We start from the raw sequence: 17275 nt of genomic DNA, 5'->3' as shown, positions 1-17275 counted from the left end.
TTACCGCGAGTGTCCCTTTTTAATTTTTTTTAATTTTTTTGCCAAGTCATTTTTCCGTAAGATATTGCGAAATAGTGTCGTAAAACTTTTGCTTTTTTAATGTTGAAAAGTGTGTCTAGATGATCTGGCTACCCATGCGTGATTTTGTTTTTGTCAGATACGACGTAGTTATTGGTATATTGGGTATTTAACTGCGGTTGCCAATTTCTGTTTTTTTTTCAATATTTGTAAAAATTTACTACGTAGTAAGGAATTGCCGTATATTATTGATTTTTTTTTCATGTTTATGTGTTAGAAAGTGTGCCTTGATGGTTGGGCTAACACGTGCATGTCTTTTTTTTTTATCTGAGATGCCGTATATTAGAATGTTGGGCATTTTTCCGCGAGTGCCCCTTTTTATTTGTTTTGCATTTTTTTGCTTAGTCATGTTACCGTAAGGAATTGGCAAGTAGTGTCGCAAAACTTATATTTTTATAGTGTTGGAAAGTGTTTCTAGATGATCTGGCTACCCATGCCTATTTTTTTTTTAGCCAGATATGGCGTATATATAAGTATGTGTTCGATTTTCCTGTGATTGCCATTTTTTCGTTTTTTCCAATTTCTTTCAAAATTACTACGTACTAAGGAACTATCACAGAGTAATATTTCATTTATATGTTTATTTGTCGGAAAATATGCTTTGATGGTTTGCCTAGCACGTGGCTGAAATTTTTTTTTTCTGAAATGCCGTATATTAGAATGGCCATTTTTCCACGAGTGCCCCTTTTTATTTGTTTTGTATTTTTTTGCTTAGTCATGTTACCGTAAGGAATTGGCAAGTAGTGTCGCAAAACTTATATTTTTATAGTGTTGGAAAGTGTTTCTAGATGATCTGGCTACCCATGCCTATCTTTTTTTTAGCCAGATATGGCGTATATATAGGTATGTGTTCGATTTTCCGGTGATTGCCATTTTTTCGTTTTTTCCCAATTCTTTCAAAATTACTACGTACTAAGGAACTATCACAGAGTAATGATTCCTCTAGATGTTTATTTGTCGGAAAATTTTGTTTACTTTTTTTTTGATTGAATATCATCAAATTTTTTTAGCTAAAATATTGTTTTACATTTTTTTTTTTCGATTTTATTTCCCTTCAAAAAATTTTTTTTGGGTCAGAATTTTAATTTTATAGTCGTAAAATAATCGACAATTATCCAGCAACCCACCATACAATTTTTATGCATATCCAATAATAATTAGATTAGTAAATAACACCTTGAAATTGACATACCCTTCCTACATTTCAAGTGGCAGATTAGGGAGTCTGAGTCAGTGTGGTTGGCGGCCATTTTGTGGACATATCCGAAGCGTAAGCTGCCCTATCTATATATATTCTTGTTCCCTATAGAATTTGTGATATTTTGGTATATTTTTACCTGCATAAATATCATATTATATATTAAATATATGTATTTTTTTACGAAATTTCCAAGTACTCAAAAAATTACCTTTAGACATGGCCCCTGATATAAATGTAATTTACAAAATAATGAAGATTTTTTTACATATTTCTATTTTAGGATAACATATGTTTATTCCCTAAAAAAATTAGCCACTTCCTATTTCATTTGGGTACCCAAAAAAATTCATGAAATTTGGACAATTTTTTTTTGGCCAAAAAAAGTTACCCTTTTTTTCTCATTTCAGATCTTCACCTCCATGGGTCTGACTTCATCCAAAATACATCAAGATGTGTCCTAAACATTCAAGAATCAATTCCTAAAAGGATTTGTGTATATATGTATAAACTTTTTTTTTATGAATTTTTATGTCAGGTCTTTTTTTTTTTCAACTTAATTTTTTAAAATATTTATAATAAATAGTTTTTCTGCAGATGAGTAGTATTTATCTTTATAGTTGTTTTAAGCATTCATTGAAGTTTTTTTTGGCAAAAGAAAAAAGGAGGTTACTCCAAAAACTGATTTTTCAAGAATTTTTTTTGGCGTCGGGGTCGTTCGCGTCCGAGTATACCCTTAAAGGGGTGTCCGAGGACCGTACCTATCCAGGGTTAAACGCCATATCTGGCTAAAAAAAAAATAGGCATGGGTAGCCAGATCATCTAGAAACACTTTCCAACACTATAAAAATATAAGTTTTGCGACACTACTTGCCAATTCCTTACGGTAACATGACTAAGCAAAAAAATGCAAAACAAATAAAAAGGGGCACTCGCGGAAAAATGCCCAACATTCTAATATACGGCATCTCAGATAAAAAAAAAAGACATGCACGTGTTAGCCCAACCATCAAGGCACACTTTCTAACACATAAACATGAAAAAAAAATCAATAATATACGGCAATTCCTTACTACGTAGTAAATTTTTACAAATATTGAAAAAAAAACAGAAATTGGCAACCGCAGTTAAATACCCAATATACTAATAACTACGTCGTATCTGACAAAAACAAAATCACGCATGGGTAGCCAGATCATCTAGACACACTTTCCAACATTAAAAAAGCAAAAGTTTTACGACACTATTTCGCAATATCTTACGGAAAAATGACTTGGCAAAAAAATTAAAAAAAATTAAAAAGGGACACTTGCGGTAAAATGCCCGACATTCTAATATACGACATCTCAGATAAAAAAAAAGACATGCACGTGTTAGCCCAACCATCAAGGCACACTTTCTAACACATAAACATGAAAAAAAAAATGAATAATATACGGCAATTCCTTACTACGTAGTAATTTTTACAAATATTGAAAAAAAAACAGAAATTGGTAACCGCAGTTAAATACCCAATATACCAATAACTACGTCGTATCTGACAAAAACAAAGTCATGCATGGGTAGCCAGATCATCTAGACACACTTTCCAACACTAAACAAGCAAAAGTTTTACGACACTATTTGGCAATATCTTACGGAAAAATGACTTGGCAAAAAAATGAAAAAAAATGAAAAAGGGGCACTCGCTGTAAAATGGTCCTCGTGGTGATGAACGACATTTTAACTAAAAAAAAAAACATGCACATGGTAGCCAAACAATCCACCAAGACTTTCCACAACTGATAACCTATACAAGTTGCACCATTCTACGACAATTTCATAATACGTAATAACTTTGATAATTATGCAAACTACCTCAGAAGGGTAAACTCGGACGCGAACGACCCCGACGCGTCTCAGAAATCGGGGAAGGAGTACAGCTACAGCAATGCACATCTGGACACTACTAGAGCGTGTAGGGGAGACACCTCCTGCAGGTCGATCACCCACAAATTCAGTCACAGGGGTGAGTCACGTGAGAAAAACCTGTTTTTTTTTGACGCTCGGGGTCGCAAACGACCCACCGTACCTATCCAGGGTTAAACATAGAATATATTCAGCAGCCTTTGCCTGTACAGTACAGCATAGGCATGCAGAGAGGGGCACTAGTGTTTCCATACAACATCATGATAATTTTCTGCATAGCTGTCACAAGTACCGGCGTCGTGGACTCATGGTGTGTAGGCATAATGTCGTAAGTGCCAGGATAAGGTTGGGATATCGTCCTGTGTGGCAGGTTGGACAGACACTAGATATACCACAATACACCTCATGTAAACTGTGTAACCTTGCTAATGCCAATAACCTTAAACACTATTGCCTTCATTGTCCTACTGTCAGGAATCTGTTACCTCAAGGACAAAAATTTACTTCAAACCTGTCAATATTCACTCAAAGATGACCACCTAGACGTAATTTTGACTCGTCATCCACAGTCTGGTGGCTGCTAAACTGTCTGATGCAGTTGTTGTGATAATGGAATACGATCTCATATATGTTATTTTTGTAACTGATACACTGTGAATTCAATGCTGTAATTTTTCTGTTTATGTTGATTTCTGATGTACTGTATGTAATTGCCAATATGTAACTTGGTTTGACGTCTTTGGGCGTAATAGATTTAATAAATAATAATCTCTCTCGGAATTGTGTAAAAATATTAGAAAATAATTTATAATTTTGTCCAAATTTTAGTATTTTGAATTAGACAAAATTAATGATATCTACATAGCTAAACAGGTTGATGGTTCCATAGCCAGGTTTTGTATAGTCAGCTTCATGAAGTAATGACGCCATATTTTGTTGAGAGAATCGGAACTTTCCTTTGATAAATAACAAATGGGTATTCCTCTTGTGTTCAGAGGCATAAATAAGAACTGTTCTGGACGATCTGTAATGACAGAAATGCTTCATTTAACTGAATGGTAATTCCATTTACGATTATTAGACTTAATAAACGACATCTTGCTTGAGTCTTGTCCTGAGTGAATTATTCTTACCAACTGATAAGCTGGCCTTATTAATTAGTCCATGAATTATATATATATATATATATATATATATATATATATATATATATATATATATATATATATATATATATATATATATATATATATATATATATATATATATATATATATATATATATATATATATATGTAGAGCTGAAAAGTCCCTATATTTCTTGCTCATTTACCATAGTTTAAATTTCCCTCCATTTAGAGATATGTCCCTACTGGACTGAGGTCGAGTGGTGAGCTGGGTTTCCTTTTCTGATGTTGAACTGCCAAATGCGCCAGAAAAGCCCTAAATTATTTTCTTTTTCTAAGATATAACATTAATTGTGGGAAATAATTCGAGGAAAGCCTCCCCGCTCTGATTCCCTTATCCGGGCCTGGAGGAATAGAGTGCCAACACTCTCTCACTCAACAACCCAGTGAACCGCAATGAACAATGGTTTGGTAATGTCAAATAAAAACATATGTTGCGACTTTACTCTAATATAGTGAGTGTAATCAGGAGCAGATCCTATTCTGAACTCCACAAAAAGAGAATAACTCTAGGTAAGGTTCAAGGACCATCGACTTAGAAAGAGAGAGAGAGAAAAGACCCGATTTTTATGATTTATCAAAATACTAGAGAAAGAAACAAAAATGCAATATATTTAGTATTTCTATTTGTATTTAGCTTTTAAATGCATTTTGTAGGTGGTGTTTATATATATATATATATATATATATATATATATATATATATATATATATATATATATATATATATATATATATATATAATGACAGAAGGTTATGGTGACTGGGTGGTAGCGTCCTTGCCTGGTGATTACCGGACTGGGGTTTGAGTCCTGCTCAAACTCGTTAGCTCCTTTGGTCGCTGCAACCTCACTATCATTATGAGCTAAGGATGGGGAGTTTGGGGGAGCCACTAGCTTTATCTGCTGAGTCATAGGCAGCCATTGCGTGGCCCCCCTTGGTCCTAGCTAGGATGAAGATGGGGTTTGGGCGATAATCATATGTATAAATGATCAGTTTCTAGGGCATTGAGCTGCTTGATAGGTTAATGCCAGTGTCCCTTGCTTTGCCATTCATGAGTGACCTTTAAACCACCAACCCAAACCTTGGCCTTCCTCTTGCAACTTCTATCATCAACTCTTGCATTCATCACCTTCTTCAGCAGACAGCTATTTTCCATTCACTCGAAATGGGTAAACTTAAATAGCTTTTGGGAGTAGTAGGCTGGCCAGGGCACTAGCCACCCATTGAGATACTACCACTTGAGAGTTATGGGGTCTTTTGACTGGCCAGAAAGGACTACATTTGATCCTTCTCTCTGGTTATGGTTCATTTTCTTTTGCTTACACATTCACACACCGAATAGTCTGGCCTATTCGTTACATATTCTCCTCTGTCCTCATACCCCTGACAACACTGAGATTACCAAACAATTCTTCTTACTGCACTGTAATTGTTCAGTGGCCCCTTTCCTCTTGTTAAGGGTAAAAGAGACTCTTTTAGGAGAAGTACATTCCAAAATCAAACCATTGTTCTTTAATCTTAGGTAGTGCTTTAGCCTCTGTACCATGGTCTTCCACTGTCATTGGGTTAGAGCTCTCTTGCTTGAGGGTACACTCGGGCACACTGTTCTATCCTATATCTTATTTTTCTTCCTCTTGTTTTGTTAAAGTTTTTATAGTTTATAAAGTGATATTTATTTTAATGTTGCACTTCTTAAAATATTTATTTATCTTTTTTTCCTTTCCTCACTGACCTATTTTCCCTATTGGAGCCCCTGGCCTTATAGCATCCTGCTTTTCCAACTAGGGTTGAAGCTTAGCAAGTAATGATAATAATGATAATAATAATCTAACTGAATGGTAATTCCCTTGACGATTACTAGATCTAATAAACGAATTGGTTTTCATCTCATCAAAATGTTATGTTAGCCACACGTGATTGAGATGGTGTAGGATCAAGTGTGCATACGCAGAGGTGTAGAGAGGCGTAACAAAGGAGTAGTTGTGTCTGTGGTCGAGAGTTTATGATTGAGAGCACAAGGTAAACAAAGACGTATTTGTGTGAGCCTCGGGCGTAGCTGTGCTAGGTAAGCGCAGAGCGCACTCTTCGAGCCGACAGCGACCAATGTGGCGGGGAAACGGCGTTGCTGCCCCTTATTACTATGTAAAATTAATACTTTCTCCCTTGTAAAAGGTATGCACTTGTCTTAGTTATAATTGGTGTTTTATTAACACCTGATATTGTCTATTGTGGTTAACTTTTTAAATGTATCAAATAACGATACGATAATTTTGCTGGTATCGAAACTGCTGTGCTTGCATGGGGTTAGAATTGTGTCACCAACCGTAAGTTAAGATGTGTAATATTATTCTCAGATTTGTGAAGTTAATTCTTTGAGTTGCCAGGCTAAAAGTGCAGTGTAACCAGTATGTTATGTAAGACTGCAGTGTAGCGTACACTACAAATTGCATGTTGTTTGACCAAGAATCGCTGTCCAAAACGAAGATTTTGTATTACAGGGTACCAGTTTAGAGTACCTGACATGTACTAGCACTTGTAGAAGTGAGAATAAAAAACCCCCGGGAACTAGCCTATCCCTCAACCTCCACTGCAAATGAAGATCCATCCTTCTCCACAGCAAGAGTCAAGTTAACTTTAAGTCTAGGCTTAGAAAATTAGCCTATATTTATGATGTACACGGTATTAGCCTATGTCAAGGCTTGATTTATTATAGAGAGGCTAGCCAGGGATAAGTCGATTGCCTTAAATTGAAAGATGACTCTGAATTAAGTAAAGACAATTGACGAAGGTAAGAGTTAAGTGAAAAGTCATGTGTGAAACAGCATGACATAAGGTGACAGCGGTGTAGGATGTATTAATCTTATAAAGGTTAATATATTCATCCATACGTCCTAAAGTAGCCACAAAACCATTAGGACTATTTATTTTTAATATATATATATATATATATATATATATATATATATATATATATATATATATATATATATATATATATATATATATATATATATATATATATATATATATATATATATATATATATATATATATATATATATATATATATATATATATATATATATGATAGCATAACCTAGGGTGATTAGGTCTATATCATCCTAGTTTAAGGTACTCTACAATTAGTGAATTTATTTTCATTGCATCATGTTCTGACTATTTTGATTGTGTTTTTTGTATAACATGGCTCAGAAAAAGTAAGGTGAGGCTGAAACAGTAGATGAATATGATAATCTCTTGTCTGCCATGGATAACCATAGTAGTCAAATGCAACAAATGTGTGAACAACTTATCGACATAAAGAGGGACATATCTAGTTCATCAAATGTTTTACCTGTCACTTCCACCCCATTCAATTCTAACAGAGCTAACACATCTGACATTAACCAATTTGTTACAGTAGATAGAGCGGACATAACACAAACATCAGTATTGACACATAATTTGCCAACTAGTACACAGCCAGTAGGGCCTAATGATCCAGTTGAGGGTAGTAACACCATTAATAACCCAGTTATTCGGGTAGGTAATGTGCATGACCCTGTTTATAATCAGTCTAAGGGATTTTGCTTAAAACCCAAGGATATTTTGATGTTGAAATTGTCAGATTTGCAAGGTATTGGAATTGATAATAGACTGGCAAAGTTTTTTTTTTTTTTTTTTTTTATTTTGTCAAGTAGAGTTCTGTGTTTTTGCAGACATGGATAGGATCCAAGTAGCACTTACCAGATTGGATCAAGAAATTGCAACGCTAATAACGGCTGAAATGGCCAAAAGGGGAAATAGCATATCTTTGAGTCAAATTAAAGACTTTCTGAATAACCAATTTGCTTGTTCAGTTAATATTACACAGTCTTGGCAGGAAAAATAGAAATGGAACGGAACAGTGTAGATGAAGCCCCCAGAACATTTGTTAATAGAATGAAATGTAAATTATCTGCCTTTGCATTGAAGTTCCCTAAGGATACACTGCCAAAAGCTGACAATCTTGTGAAAAGAAAGTTGTATAGTGGACTTGAAGGTAGATCCCAAGAACGACTCATAGATTTCCTTGATGGTGGGATACCTTTGGAAAGATTCATTGAACTAGTTGAGTATGAGTATCATTTAGCTATGATAAGTGGAACCGTTACCCAACGTAGAGTTTTACCTGTTAATAATTCCAATTCCCTTCCAACACCTGCAGTAAATAGTAGTGCACAAACCACATTAAAATTGGAGGATCTGGAGAAGCAGGTTAATGAGTTGTCCAACCAATTAAAGAGATTAGGTAAGAAAAAGGGAAATAATCAATACTGTGCTTACTGTAAGGTTAGAGATCCCAAGCTTTCTGAATGTCCACATAATCTTCCGAGAGGTGTTTGTTTTGATTGCCACAGACCTGGCTGTAAAAGAGGTTCAGCACAGTGCCCAGGTCCTGTCCGAAATGAGTGACTAACGGCCAGTCACAGCTCTCCTTCAATCAATTTGATAATAAATCATGTAATGTGCCCTTTCTTAATTGGTACTGGTAGTGAAGTATTTGTAGCACAGAAGAGGCTTATAGAAAGTTTAGGTTCTTGGCAACTCAAAAAATAAACTTCACAAGTCTGGGAATAATATTACCCATCTTAACTTACGGTTGGTGGCACAATTCTAACCACATGCAAGCATAGTATAAAACAGTTTCAATACTGGCAAAATTATTGTATATTTATTTGATACATTCAAAAGGTTAACCACAATAGACAATATCAGGTGTTAATAAAACACTAATTATAACTAAGACAAGTGCATACCTTTTACAAGGGAGAAAGTAATAATTTCACATAATAATAATAAGGGGGAGCAACACCGTTTCCCCTCTACACTAGTCGCTGTCGGCTCGAAGAGTGCGCTCTGCGCTTACCTAGCACAGCTACGCCCGAGGATCACAATCACAAACTCTCGACCACACACACAACTACTCCTTTGTTACGCCTCTCTACACCTCTGCGTATGCACACTCGATCCTACACCATCTTAACTACGTCGGGCTAACATAACATTTTGATGAGATGAAAACTAATTCGTTTATTATGTCTAATAATCGTAAATGGAATTACTAACATAACATTTTGATGAGATGAAAACTAATTCGTTTATTATGTCTAATAATCGTAAATGGAATTACCATTCAGTTAAATGAAGCATTTCTCTCATTACATCATTTTACCCCTACAGAAATTGGTTTTCATTTATCAAGAACTATCAACTAACTGCAAAATCTACGGTAGAAAACAGATCTAACAACAAGTTTTATAAGCTATGAATAGTAGCCATCTCTCAGCTGGATATAGGCCACAACATTTAATCTTCAAAGTCTGCTGACAGGAATACAGAGCAAGTTGTGGGCCGCCACCCTTAAGGTGCGTTTCTACCTAACCATCCTAATAACCTTACCAGGATAAAACATCTATGTAAGAGTGATCTTAAATTCAATTAAGGGTATAATCACTTAGGATTATTTTTCTTACAAACAACCTCTTTGTAAGATACGCCATAACGTATTTCCAAGAAATCTTTTGTGTTCTTTGTTAACCATGAGGATTAATTTAGTTTCCCTTACTACGTTGTCCAGGACCAACTCTAAGCGCCGAAAACATAACCTTATATGTGCATAGCGCTGGTCTAGCTCCATGATTGGTCGGCTCAGAGGGGCATCTCACGCTAGACAGAGTGACGTCATGGCCCCGGACCTTGGCAGTGCATGGCTGTCCGCTGTGGTGTGAGCATCTCTGCGCTCAGCTTGCTGTGTTGACTGATGCGGTGATTTAGGAGTGTCTCTCCGTGCGTGAAGGACCAATCACACATTTGGCTCGATAACTAATCACTCGCAGGAGATTAACGGTACCACCTGTGAATGTTCTTTGGAACTGAACTTGATACAGAATTGGCATTGGGAAAAGATGTAAGTCCATTATTTATTCTAATGAACCCTATTGCAATTAATGTAATCCTGTACCATTGCTGTATTTTCTTTATTGACTTATATTTATGTATTATAATGAACCCTATTGCAATTAATGTAATCCTGTACCATTGCTGTATTTTCTTTATTGACTTGTATTTATGTATTATAATGAGCCCTATTGCGATTAATGTAATCCTGTACCATTGCTGTATTATATTTCTTTTATTGACAAGCTTTTTTTTTTTTTTTTGCAGCTAAAACCTCGTCCGATATACAAGTTATACTCTTCAATATATCTAATTATAAAAGACGTGAGTTTCAAGACCTACACGCCAATAACTTAGAACTTGAGCCGAGAAAGTGAACCCCTCTCCTGTGTTCTACAGTTTTAGATCTTTTCCCAACGCCAATTCTTAGATGACAGATTATAACATGACTATCAAGAAGTGAATCTTTCTCAGACGTTGACGCCGAGCTGGGAACATCGTCATCATGTCGGAGAGATCATTAAAATCAAGAACGTCATCCAAGAGTGACACAGGCGAGGTCCGCCGAAAGCTGTTAGAAGCGCAAGCTAACTTTGCCAAGGTTCAACTGAAGGCACGCTTAGAAGTGGATGAACGTGCAGCCAAGAAGAAAGCTGAAGCTGATGAACTCGCTGCTCAGAGAGATGACGAGGATCGGGCCGCTAGAGGGCTAGCGGACGCTGCATTCCTGGAGGCCGACCTCGAGGTTCAGAGACAGCAATTTGAATACGAAATTAGATCGGAGGTAGGAGAGTCGCAATGTGGTTCGGAAGTGTCTTCACATGCCGGAAGCGTGAGAGTTCCCAGTGTAAAGGTCGTAGAGACTGAACATGAGTCGAGGATCAATCAATGGAGGCTAAGTGTCGCCCACCACCACGAGAATGACCCAAGTGCTATGCGGACGTTGGACTCTGTAGAACATACAAGAGGACGAGAATGCCATTCTACACCCATGGAAGTCCACTCACGGCCATTGGATCCCACCTCAATTCCTTTCGCACCACGACATGCCACGTTTGAACCCTCTGTCACTGACCCTTTGACCAACAACTCTCAAGTGCTTAAGGCACTCGAATGCACTCTTGCTAGCAGCAATGAGATGGCGCGGTCAACGCTGTTACCACCTACTAAACTTGAGCGCTTTGGAGGTGACTTTACCAAATTTAATTGAGTCAAGATGTCCTTTAAATGGCACATTGAGAACAATACCTTGGACCCTGAGCGCAGGCTGAACCACTTATATCATATCCTAGATGGGCCTTCGAGAAACCTGGTTGAGCACTGCTTGCACCTGTCACCGACAATTGGGTACGATGAAGCTTGGAAGCAGCTGAGTGAATTCTACAGCAGAGAAGTCGATGTTACCGAAGCTTTTATTCGTCAGCTTCTCGAATGGAAGGAAATCCCAGAAGGTGATAGCGAAGGTTTAATGAACTACGCTTCTTACCTAAAGAAGGTGAAGGCAGCTCTGGGTGCAAATTACACTAGAATTGAGCTGCAAGAAACTATAAGAAAGATAGTGGAAAAGCTCCCTCACCCTCTTCGGGTAAGATGGGTCTCCAAGTACCTGGAACACGAACACAAGCTTCCTGCCCTGATCACCTTTGTGGAGAGACAGGCACTGGTTGCTAAAGAACTGAAGTACTACGAGTGCGACCGTCGTCCATCCAAGGGCAAACCTGAGGACACGAGCAAGCCGATTAAAGCTAAAGCCTTGCCTGTTCACCACAGCTCTCCTTCCGACAATGGGATATATTGTGTATACTGCAAGAAAAATAAGCACGGAATTCAATCGTGCCACCGATTCCAAAGCCTTAATTTGGATGACCGCTGGAATGCTGTGGTGGATGCCAAACTCTGCTTCAGATGCCTAAATGTCGCGCACAATCACGAAGCCTGTGAAGAAGAATCTACGTGTGGCAAGTGCGTCTTGGGGACGCATCACACGCTCTTGCACTATGTGAAGAAAACCCCTCCAAGGGACAGTGTAAACTCCAAGAGAGCTACTGTGTCCAAGACATCTGACAAACCTAAAGCAAAGGCCGGGACGACTAGCAATGCACCACCTGATAGAACTAACACCGAAACCGCTCCAGAGGCTGGGACTCCTGCGACGACGGGGCACATACACGTCATGTCCACTGACCGACTACCGGATGGTTGTACAATGTTGAAGCTTATCCTAGTCATGGTGAACGGAACGTGCACTACGGTCGGCTTCATAGTTGGAGGAGCCGCAACCACGTTAGCCGCAAGGTGCCTAATAGACCGGCTAGGTGTAACGGGAAGGCCTTGCAACCAGACCATGGTGACAGAGGCCAGTACATTCGCCTGCAAGGAAGTGGTCCAACTCACCCTTGATAACATCAATGGAGGTGACAAAATTAATGTGTTGACGGACTACATAATGCCTTCAGACCGGCTGAAGAGATGGCCACACATGGCAGACGTAGATCTTCAAAGTATGCCAACTGACCACGAACAGGTCGAGCTCGTGATCGGGTTAGACACGACCCTGAATCGAATCATTCTGGAGTAACGCCACGGCACTACCAATGAGCCATCTGCCTACCTAACCAAGCTTGGTTGGGTGGCTTTCGGTCCTACTGGAGACCGGTCTGCATCGAAGGTCTCACCCGTGCATCATGTTCATCAAAAATTTGACCCTCAAGACTTGCCAGAGCTACTGCAGAGTCATTTTAATAGAGATTTCTTCGAAAAGGAATCCCTCTTCAGATTGGAAGATTCCCTAGAGGATAAGAGAATCTTGGCCGCCTTGAATAACACGACACAGCATCGACATGGAAAGTACGTGGCCAAGCTGCCATTCAAGGACTTTACTCCTCTACCTGATAATATGAATATGGCAATTCGACGAGCCCGAAGCTTGAAAAGAAGACTAGATAACGACGAAGCTTACAAAACATCCTACGTAGGTCAGATGGAGAAATATACTGATAAGGGCTACACAGAAAGGGTTCCTGTAAGTCAGCTAGACAAGAAGGACGGGCGCGTATGGCTCATGCCGCACCACTCTGTCAGGCATCCTATCAAACAGAAAAACCGAGTGGTCTTCGATCTGAAGGCAAGGCACCGAGGAACATCTCTCAACGAACATCTGATGCAAGGCCCCGACCTCACCAATAGCCTGACGGGTGTTCTCCTGTGTTTTAGAGAGGGTCAACATGCCATCACAGCAGACGTGCAGGAGATGTTCCATCAGGTGAAGGTACCTGAAGAGGACAGAGACTGCCTGAGGTACCTCTGATGGCCAGAAGGTGTCACCAACAAAGAACTGCAAGTCTTCAGAATGACGTCCCACGTTTTTGGCGCAAGATCATCGCCGAGCGTCGTTAACTTCTGCTTACGCAAAACGGCCCTGGACTTCGGAAGCAAGTATAACGAAAAAGCTTCTAACTCTATACGTCGCAACTTCTACGTCGACAACCTCCTCAAGGCGATGGATTATGAGGAAGAATCCATTAAACTGACCAGAGATCTGATCAATCTGTGCGGGGATGGAGGTTTCCGTCTTAACCAATGGACCTCCAGCAGCAAGCGAATTCTAGCTGCAATCCCTGAAGAAGAACGAGACAACTCTGCGGCTGTCATAGACTTGGATAAGGATGAGCTGCCAACTGAACGAGCCCTGGGGATCCATTGGAATATGAGCACAGACATGTTCACGTTCAGAATCGTCCTTAAAGACAAGCCTTTCAACCGACGTGGTGTGCTCTCTGTTGTTGCATCGATCTATGACCCCTTGGGCTACTTATCACCCGTCACTTTGATCGCGAAGATCCTGTTGCAAGAAATGTGCCGAAGGAAGCTCTCGTGGGATGAGGAGATGTCTGCTGATGAACTTGTTCGATGGAAGACCTGGCTCGCGCAGTTGCCACAACTGGAAGAGTTCCAACTGCGAAGGTCCTTCATACCACCAGACTTCGGAGATGTTGACACCCTTCAGCTGCACCACTTTGCAGATGCAAGTCAGACAGGCTATGGTGTAGTCTCTTACTTGCGTGTAGTTAGTGTCAACGGAAAGATTCATTGCACTCTCGTCATAGGACGGGCGAGAGTCGCCCCTCTGAAAGGGACCACCATCCCTCGTCTTGAGCTGACGGCGGCTGCTATCGCTGCACAGATGGACTCTAAGCTGAAGACTGAGCTCGATCTGAAACTGGCCCCGTCAGTCTTCTGGACTGATAGCACCTTAGTGCTGAAATATCTCAGAAATCTGACTGCGAGGTTTCAGACCTTCGTGGACAATAGGGTCAATCTCATTAGGGATACATCCGACATTATGGCGTGGAGATGCATCAATACTACTGCAAACCCAGCAGACCTCGCATTACGTGGCCTCTCCGTCGCTGACTTCCTCCAATCATCTTTGTGGTTTTCAGGACTAAATTTCCTCAAGATGGACGAAACGCACTGGCCAGCCATGCCCGAAGACGTTGTCAGAGGAGAGCTTGATCCAGACACCGAAGTGGAGACTTCTCCCGTCTTCGATATAAGGAAGAAAGAACCAACGTTCATTGAATCAATAGCGACAAGATTCTCCTCCTGGTTGAAGTTTCTCAGGACCGTCGCGTGGATGACAAGATTTATCGGCCACATGCAGAAGGCTCGCCCATACAGCGGCGACTCACTCTCGAGTGCGGATCTGCGTACCATGGAGAATTTGATCTGGAGACTGACCCAAAGGCAAGAGTATGAAGAAGAGTTAAGCACCCTCTCGAAGAAGGGAAGATCGCTGAAGAGGTCTAGTAAATTAATCAAGCTGAGACCATTTCTCGAGGATGGATTGCTCCACGTTGGTGGTCGATTGCAGAAATCAACACTGGCAGATACGGCCAAGCATCCGATTATCCTACCCAGCAGTTCTCTGGCGGTCAAGCTTATGGGGAGAGCCACGCACAAGTACTGCGGCTATTATGGCCAGAGCCACCTGATGACCAAGTTGAGGACAAACTACTGGATCGTCCGGTGAAATGCGATAGTCAAGACTGTCATTCGAGAATGCTTGGTCTGTTGCAGACTAAGTCGTCGTCCTGCAGTTCAGGTGATGGCTGAACTGCCATCCAATCAGCTTTGTCCAGATGAACACCCCTTTACTAACACCGGGTCGGACTGCTTCGGACCGTTCTTAGTGAAGCATGAAAGGTCCACAGTGAAGCGTTGGGCCGCTATTTTTACGTGCCTTACCTCGCGAGCAGTCCAGCTGGAAGTGATCGATACAATGGAACAAGACTCCTTCGTCAATGGCATCAGGCATTTCTTCGCTCGCAGGGAGCCCATCAAGAGAATGTGGTCCAACAACGGGACCAACATTGTGGCCATGGAACGAGAGCTAAGAGAAGCTCTCCAGCGCTTCAACGAAGGAGAAATCAGAGACACACTCTCGATCCGAGGCATAGAGTGGAACTTTCATCCACCACATACCTCACACTTCGACGCATAATTATCTCAAATTTCCTCAATTAATCTAGAGGGAGGAACAATATTGCAAGCACCTCTGGTTTGTACTCTTTCGTTTACATTCGGATTGATAATTTACATTTCCTGCATTTTTACTAACCACTGTTCTTGTCCTACAAAAGGTTTTACTTTGTCAGCAGCACGTTCAATAATTGTGTGGTCAAACAAGTTTTTCAACTCATATTTAGCACCATCCCTAAACACTTTAGTTACTACATAAAGACCAGACCATCTTGGGTTTAGTTTCTTACTTGTGCTGGGAATTACATTTTCATTTTTAACCCATACAAGACAGTTTTCATCCACTTTCTTATTCTTCCTCTTTTGATTGGCTAATGCGTGATACCCGCTGGCCATCTCTCTATGAGTTTTTTTAATTATTTCATGTGCTTTTGCAATAGCAATCTCTTCTACACCATCATTTTTTGCGTAGGGGTGCTGCGAGAGAAAAATACATAGTAAGGCTGTTCACCAAGAGTGGTATATACAGCAGAAATGAGCACACGCTGTGTTTCACCTAAGTGTCCTTTGCACATCACGTTTAGGACTGTCTTCATAGTTCTCTGCATCCTTTTACTAACACTGCTTCCTTGTAGATGATATGGGGTAATATAACCTGCATTGATCTTATGTTCGCGACATAATTCTTTAAATTGATTTGAAGTGAATTCAGCATCATTATCCAGAATGACAGTCATAGGTAGGCTACACCAAAATCATTCAGATACATAAGGAAGTTTTGATTACCTCCTCTGTAGACTTACTTCGCAAGGGATAGGACTTAACATACCAGCTATAATGATCAATAACAGTCAGTACATATTCATAACCATTTGCACCAGATAACATATCTGTTAAATCAAGACAGATTCTCTCTAAAGGTATAGTTACTGGAGGCAATTCCTGAAACTGTTATTGCAAAGAACTACTAGCTTTACGTTTTTGACAAATGGCACATTCACTTACATATTTGGTAACATCAGATCGCAATGAAGGCCAATAAAATAAGTTTGCAATATTATCAATTGTTTTGCGTATTCCTAAGTGACCTGACAATGATTCATGACCGAACTTCAAAGCTGGCTTGGTTAAATCCCTAGGACCTATTAATCTCAGCTGATACTAGAGGCTGATGATCTGTGTGAATAGGAAATGGAACACCCCAAAGAAGAGGATGAAGCCTACAACATGCTAAGACAATACCAAGTGCTTCTCTGTCAGTGGCACTGTAGCGCTGCTTAACTGGATCAGTTTCTTAGAGAAATATCTAACAAGTTTCAACTGACCATCTTGTCTCTGCATCAAAACCGCACCTACATGATCTAAACTAGCGTCTGTGAATAATTCAAAGGGTTTAGTCATTTGAGCCTATACTAACACTGGAGCAGTGACTATTGCTTGTTTCATCTGTTCAAAGCTGGACTGACAATTCTTTGTCCAC

General features: G+C 39.7%; 3 protein-coding genes across 3 annotated transcripts; all 3 read left to right on the top strand.

Annotated features, from left to right (window-relative positions):
• Window positions 1–11530: 11530 nt before the first annotated feature.
• Window positions 11531–13621, top strand: LOC137636446 (uncharacterized). Its single transcript, XM_068368871.1, has 2 exons — window positions 11531–12855; window positions 13090–13621. The coding sequence occupies exons 1-2, from the start codon at window positions 11531–11533 to the stop codon at window positions 13619–13621; spliced, it is 1857 nt and encodes a 618-aa protein (XP_068224972.1).
• A 42-nt stretch (window positions 13622–13663) lies between these two features.
• LOC137636445 (uncharacterized) lies at window positions 13664–15346 on the top strand. The gene has a single exon (XM_068368870.1). The coding sequence runs from the start codon at window positions 13664–13666 to the stop codon at window positions 15344–15346; it is 1683 nt and encodes a 560-aa protein (XP_068224971.1).
• A 75-nt stretch (window positions 15347–15421) lies between these two features.
• LOC137636444 (uncharacterized) lies at window positions 15422–15817 on the top strand. The gene has a single exon (XM_068368869.1). It carries the CDS (start codon window positions 15422–15424, stop codon window positions 15815–15817), a length of 396 nt encoding a protein of 131 aa, XP_068224970.1.
• Window positions 15818–17275: the final 1458 nt, after the last annotated feature.

The sequence above is a fragment of the Palaemon carinicauda genome, unplaced genomic scaffold (assembly GCF_036898095.1).
Source record: "Palaemon carinicauda isolate YSFRI2023 unplaced genomic scaffold, ASM3689809v2 scaffold30, whole genome shotgun sequence".
Classification (NCBI taxonomy): Eukaryota; Metazoa; Arthropoda; class Malacostraca; order Decapoda; family Palaemonidae; genus Palaemon; species Palaemon carinicauda.
The sequence above is the reverse complement of the archived record's forward strand: the minus strand, read 5'-3'. Positions and strand labels throughout refer to the sequence as shown.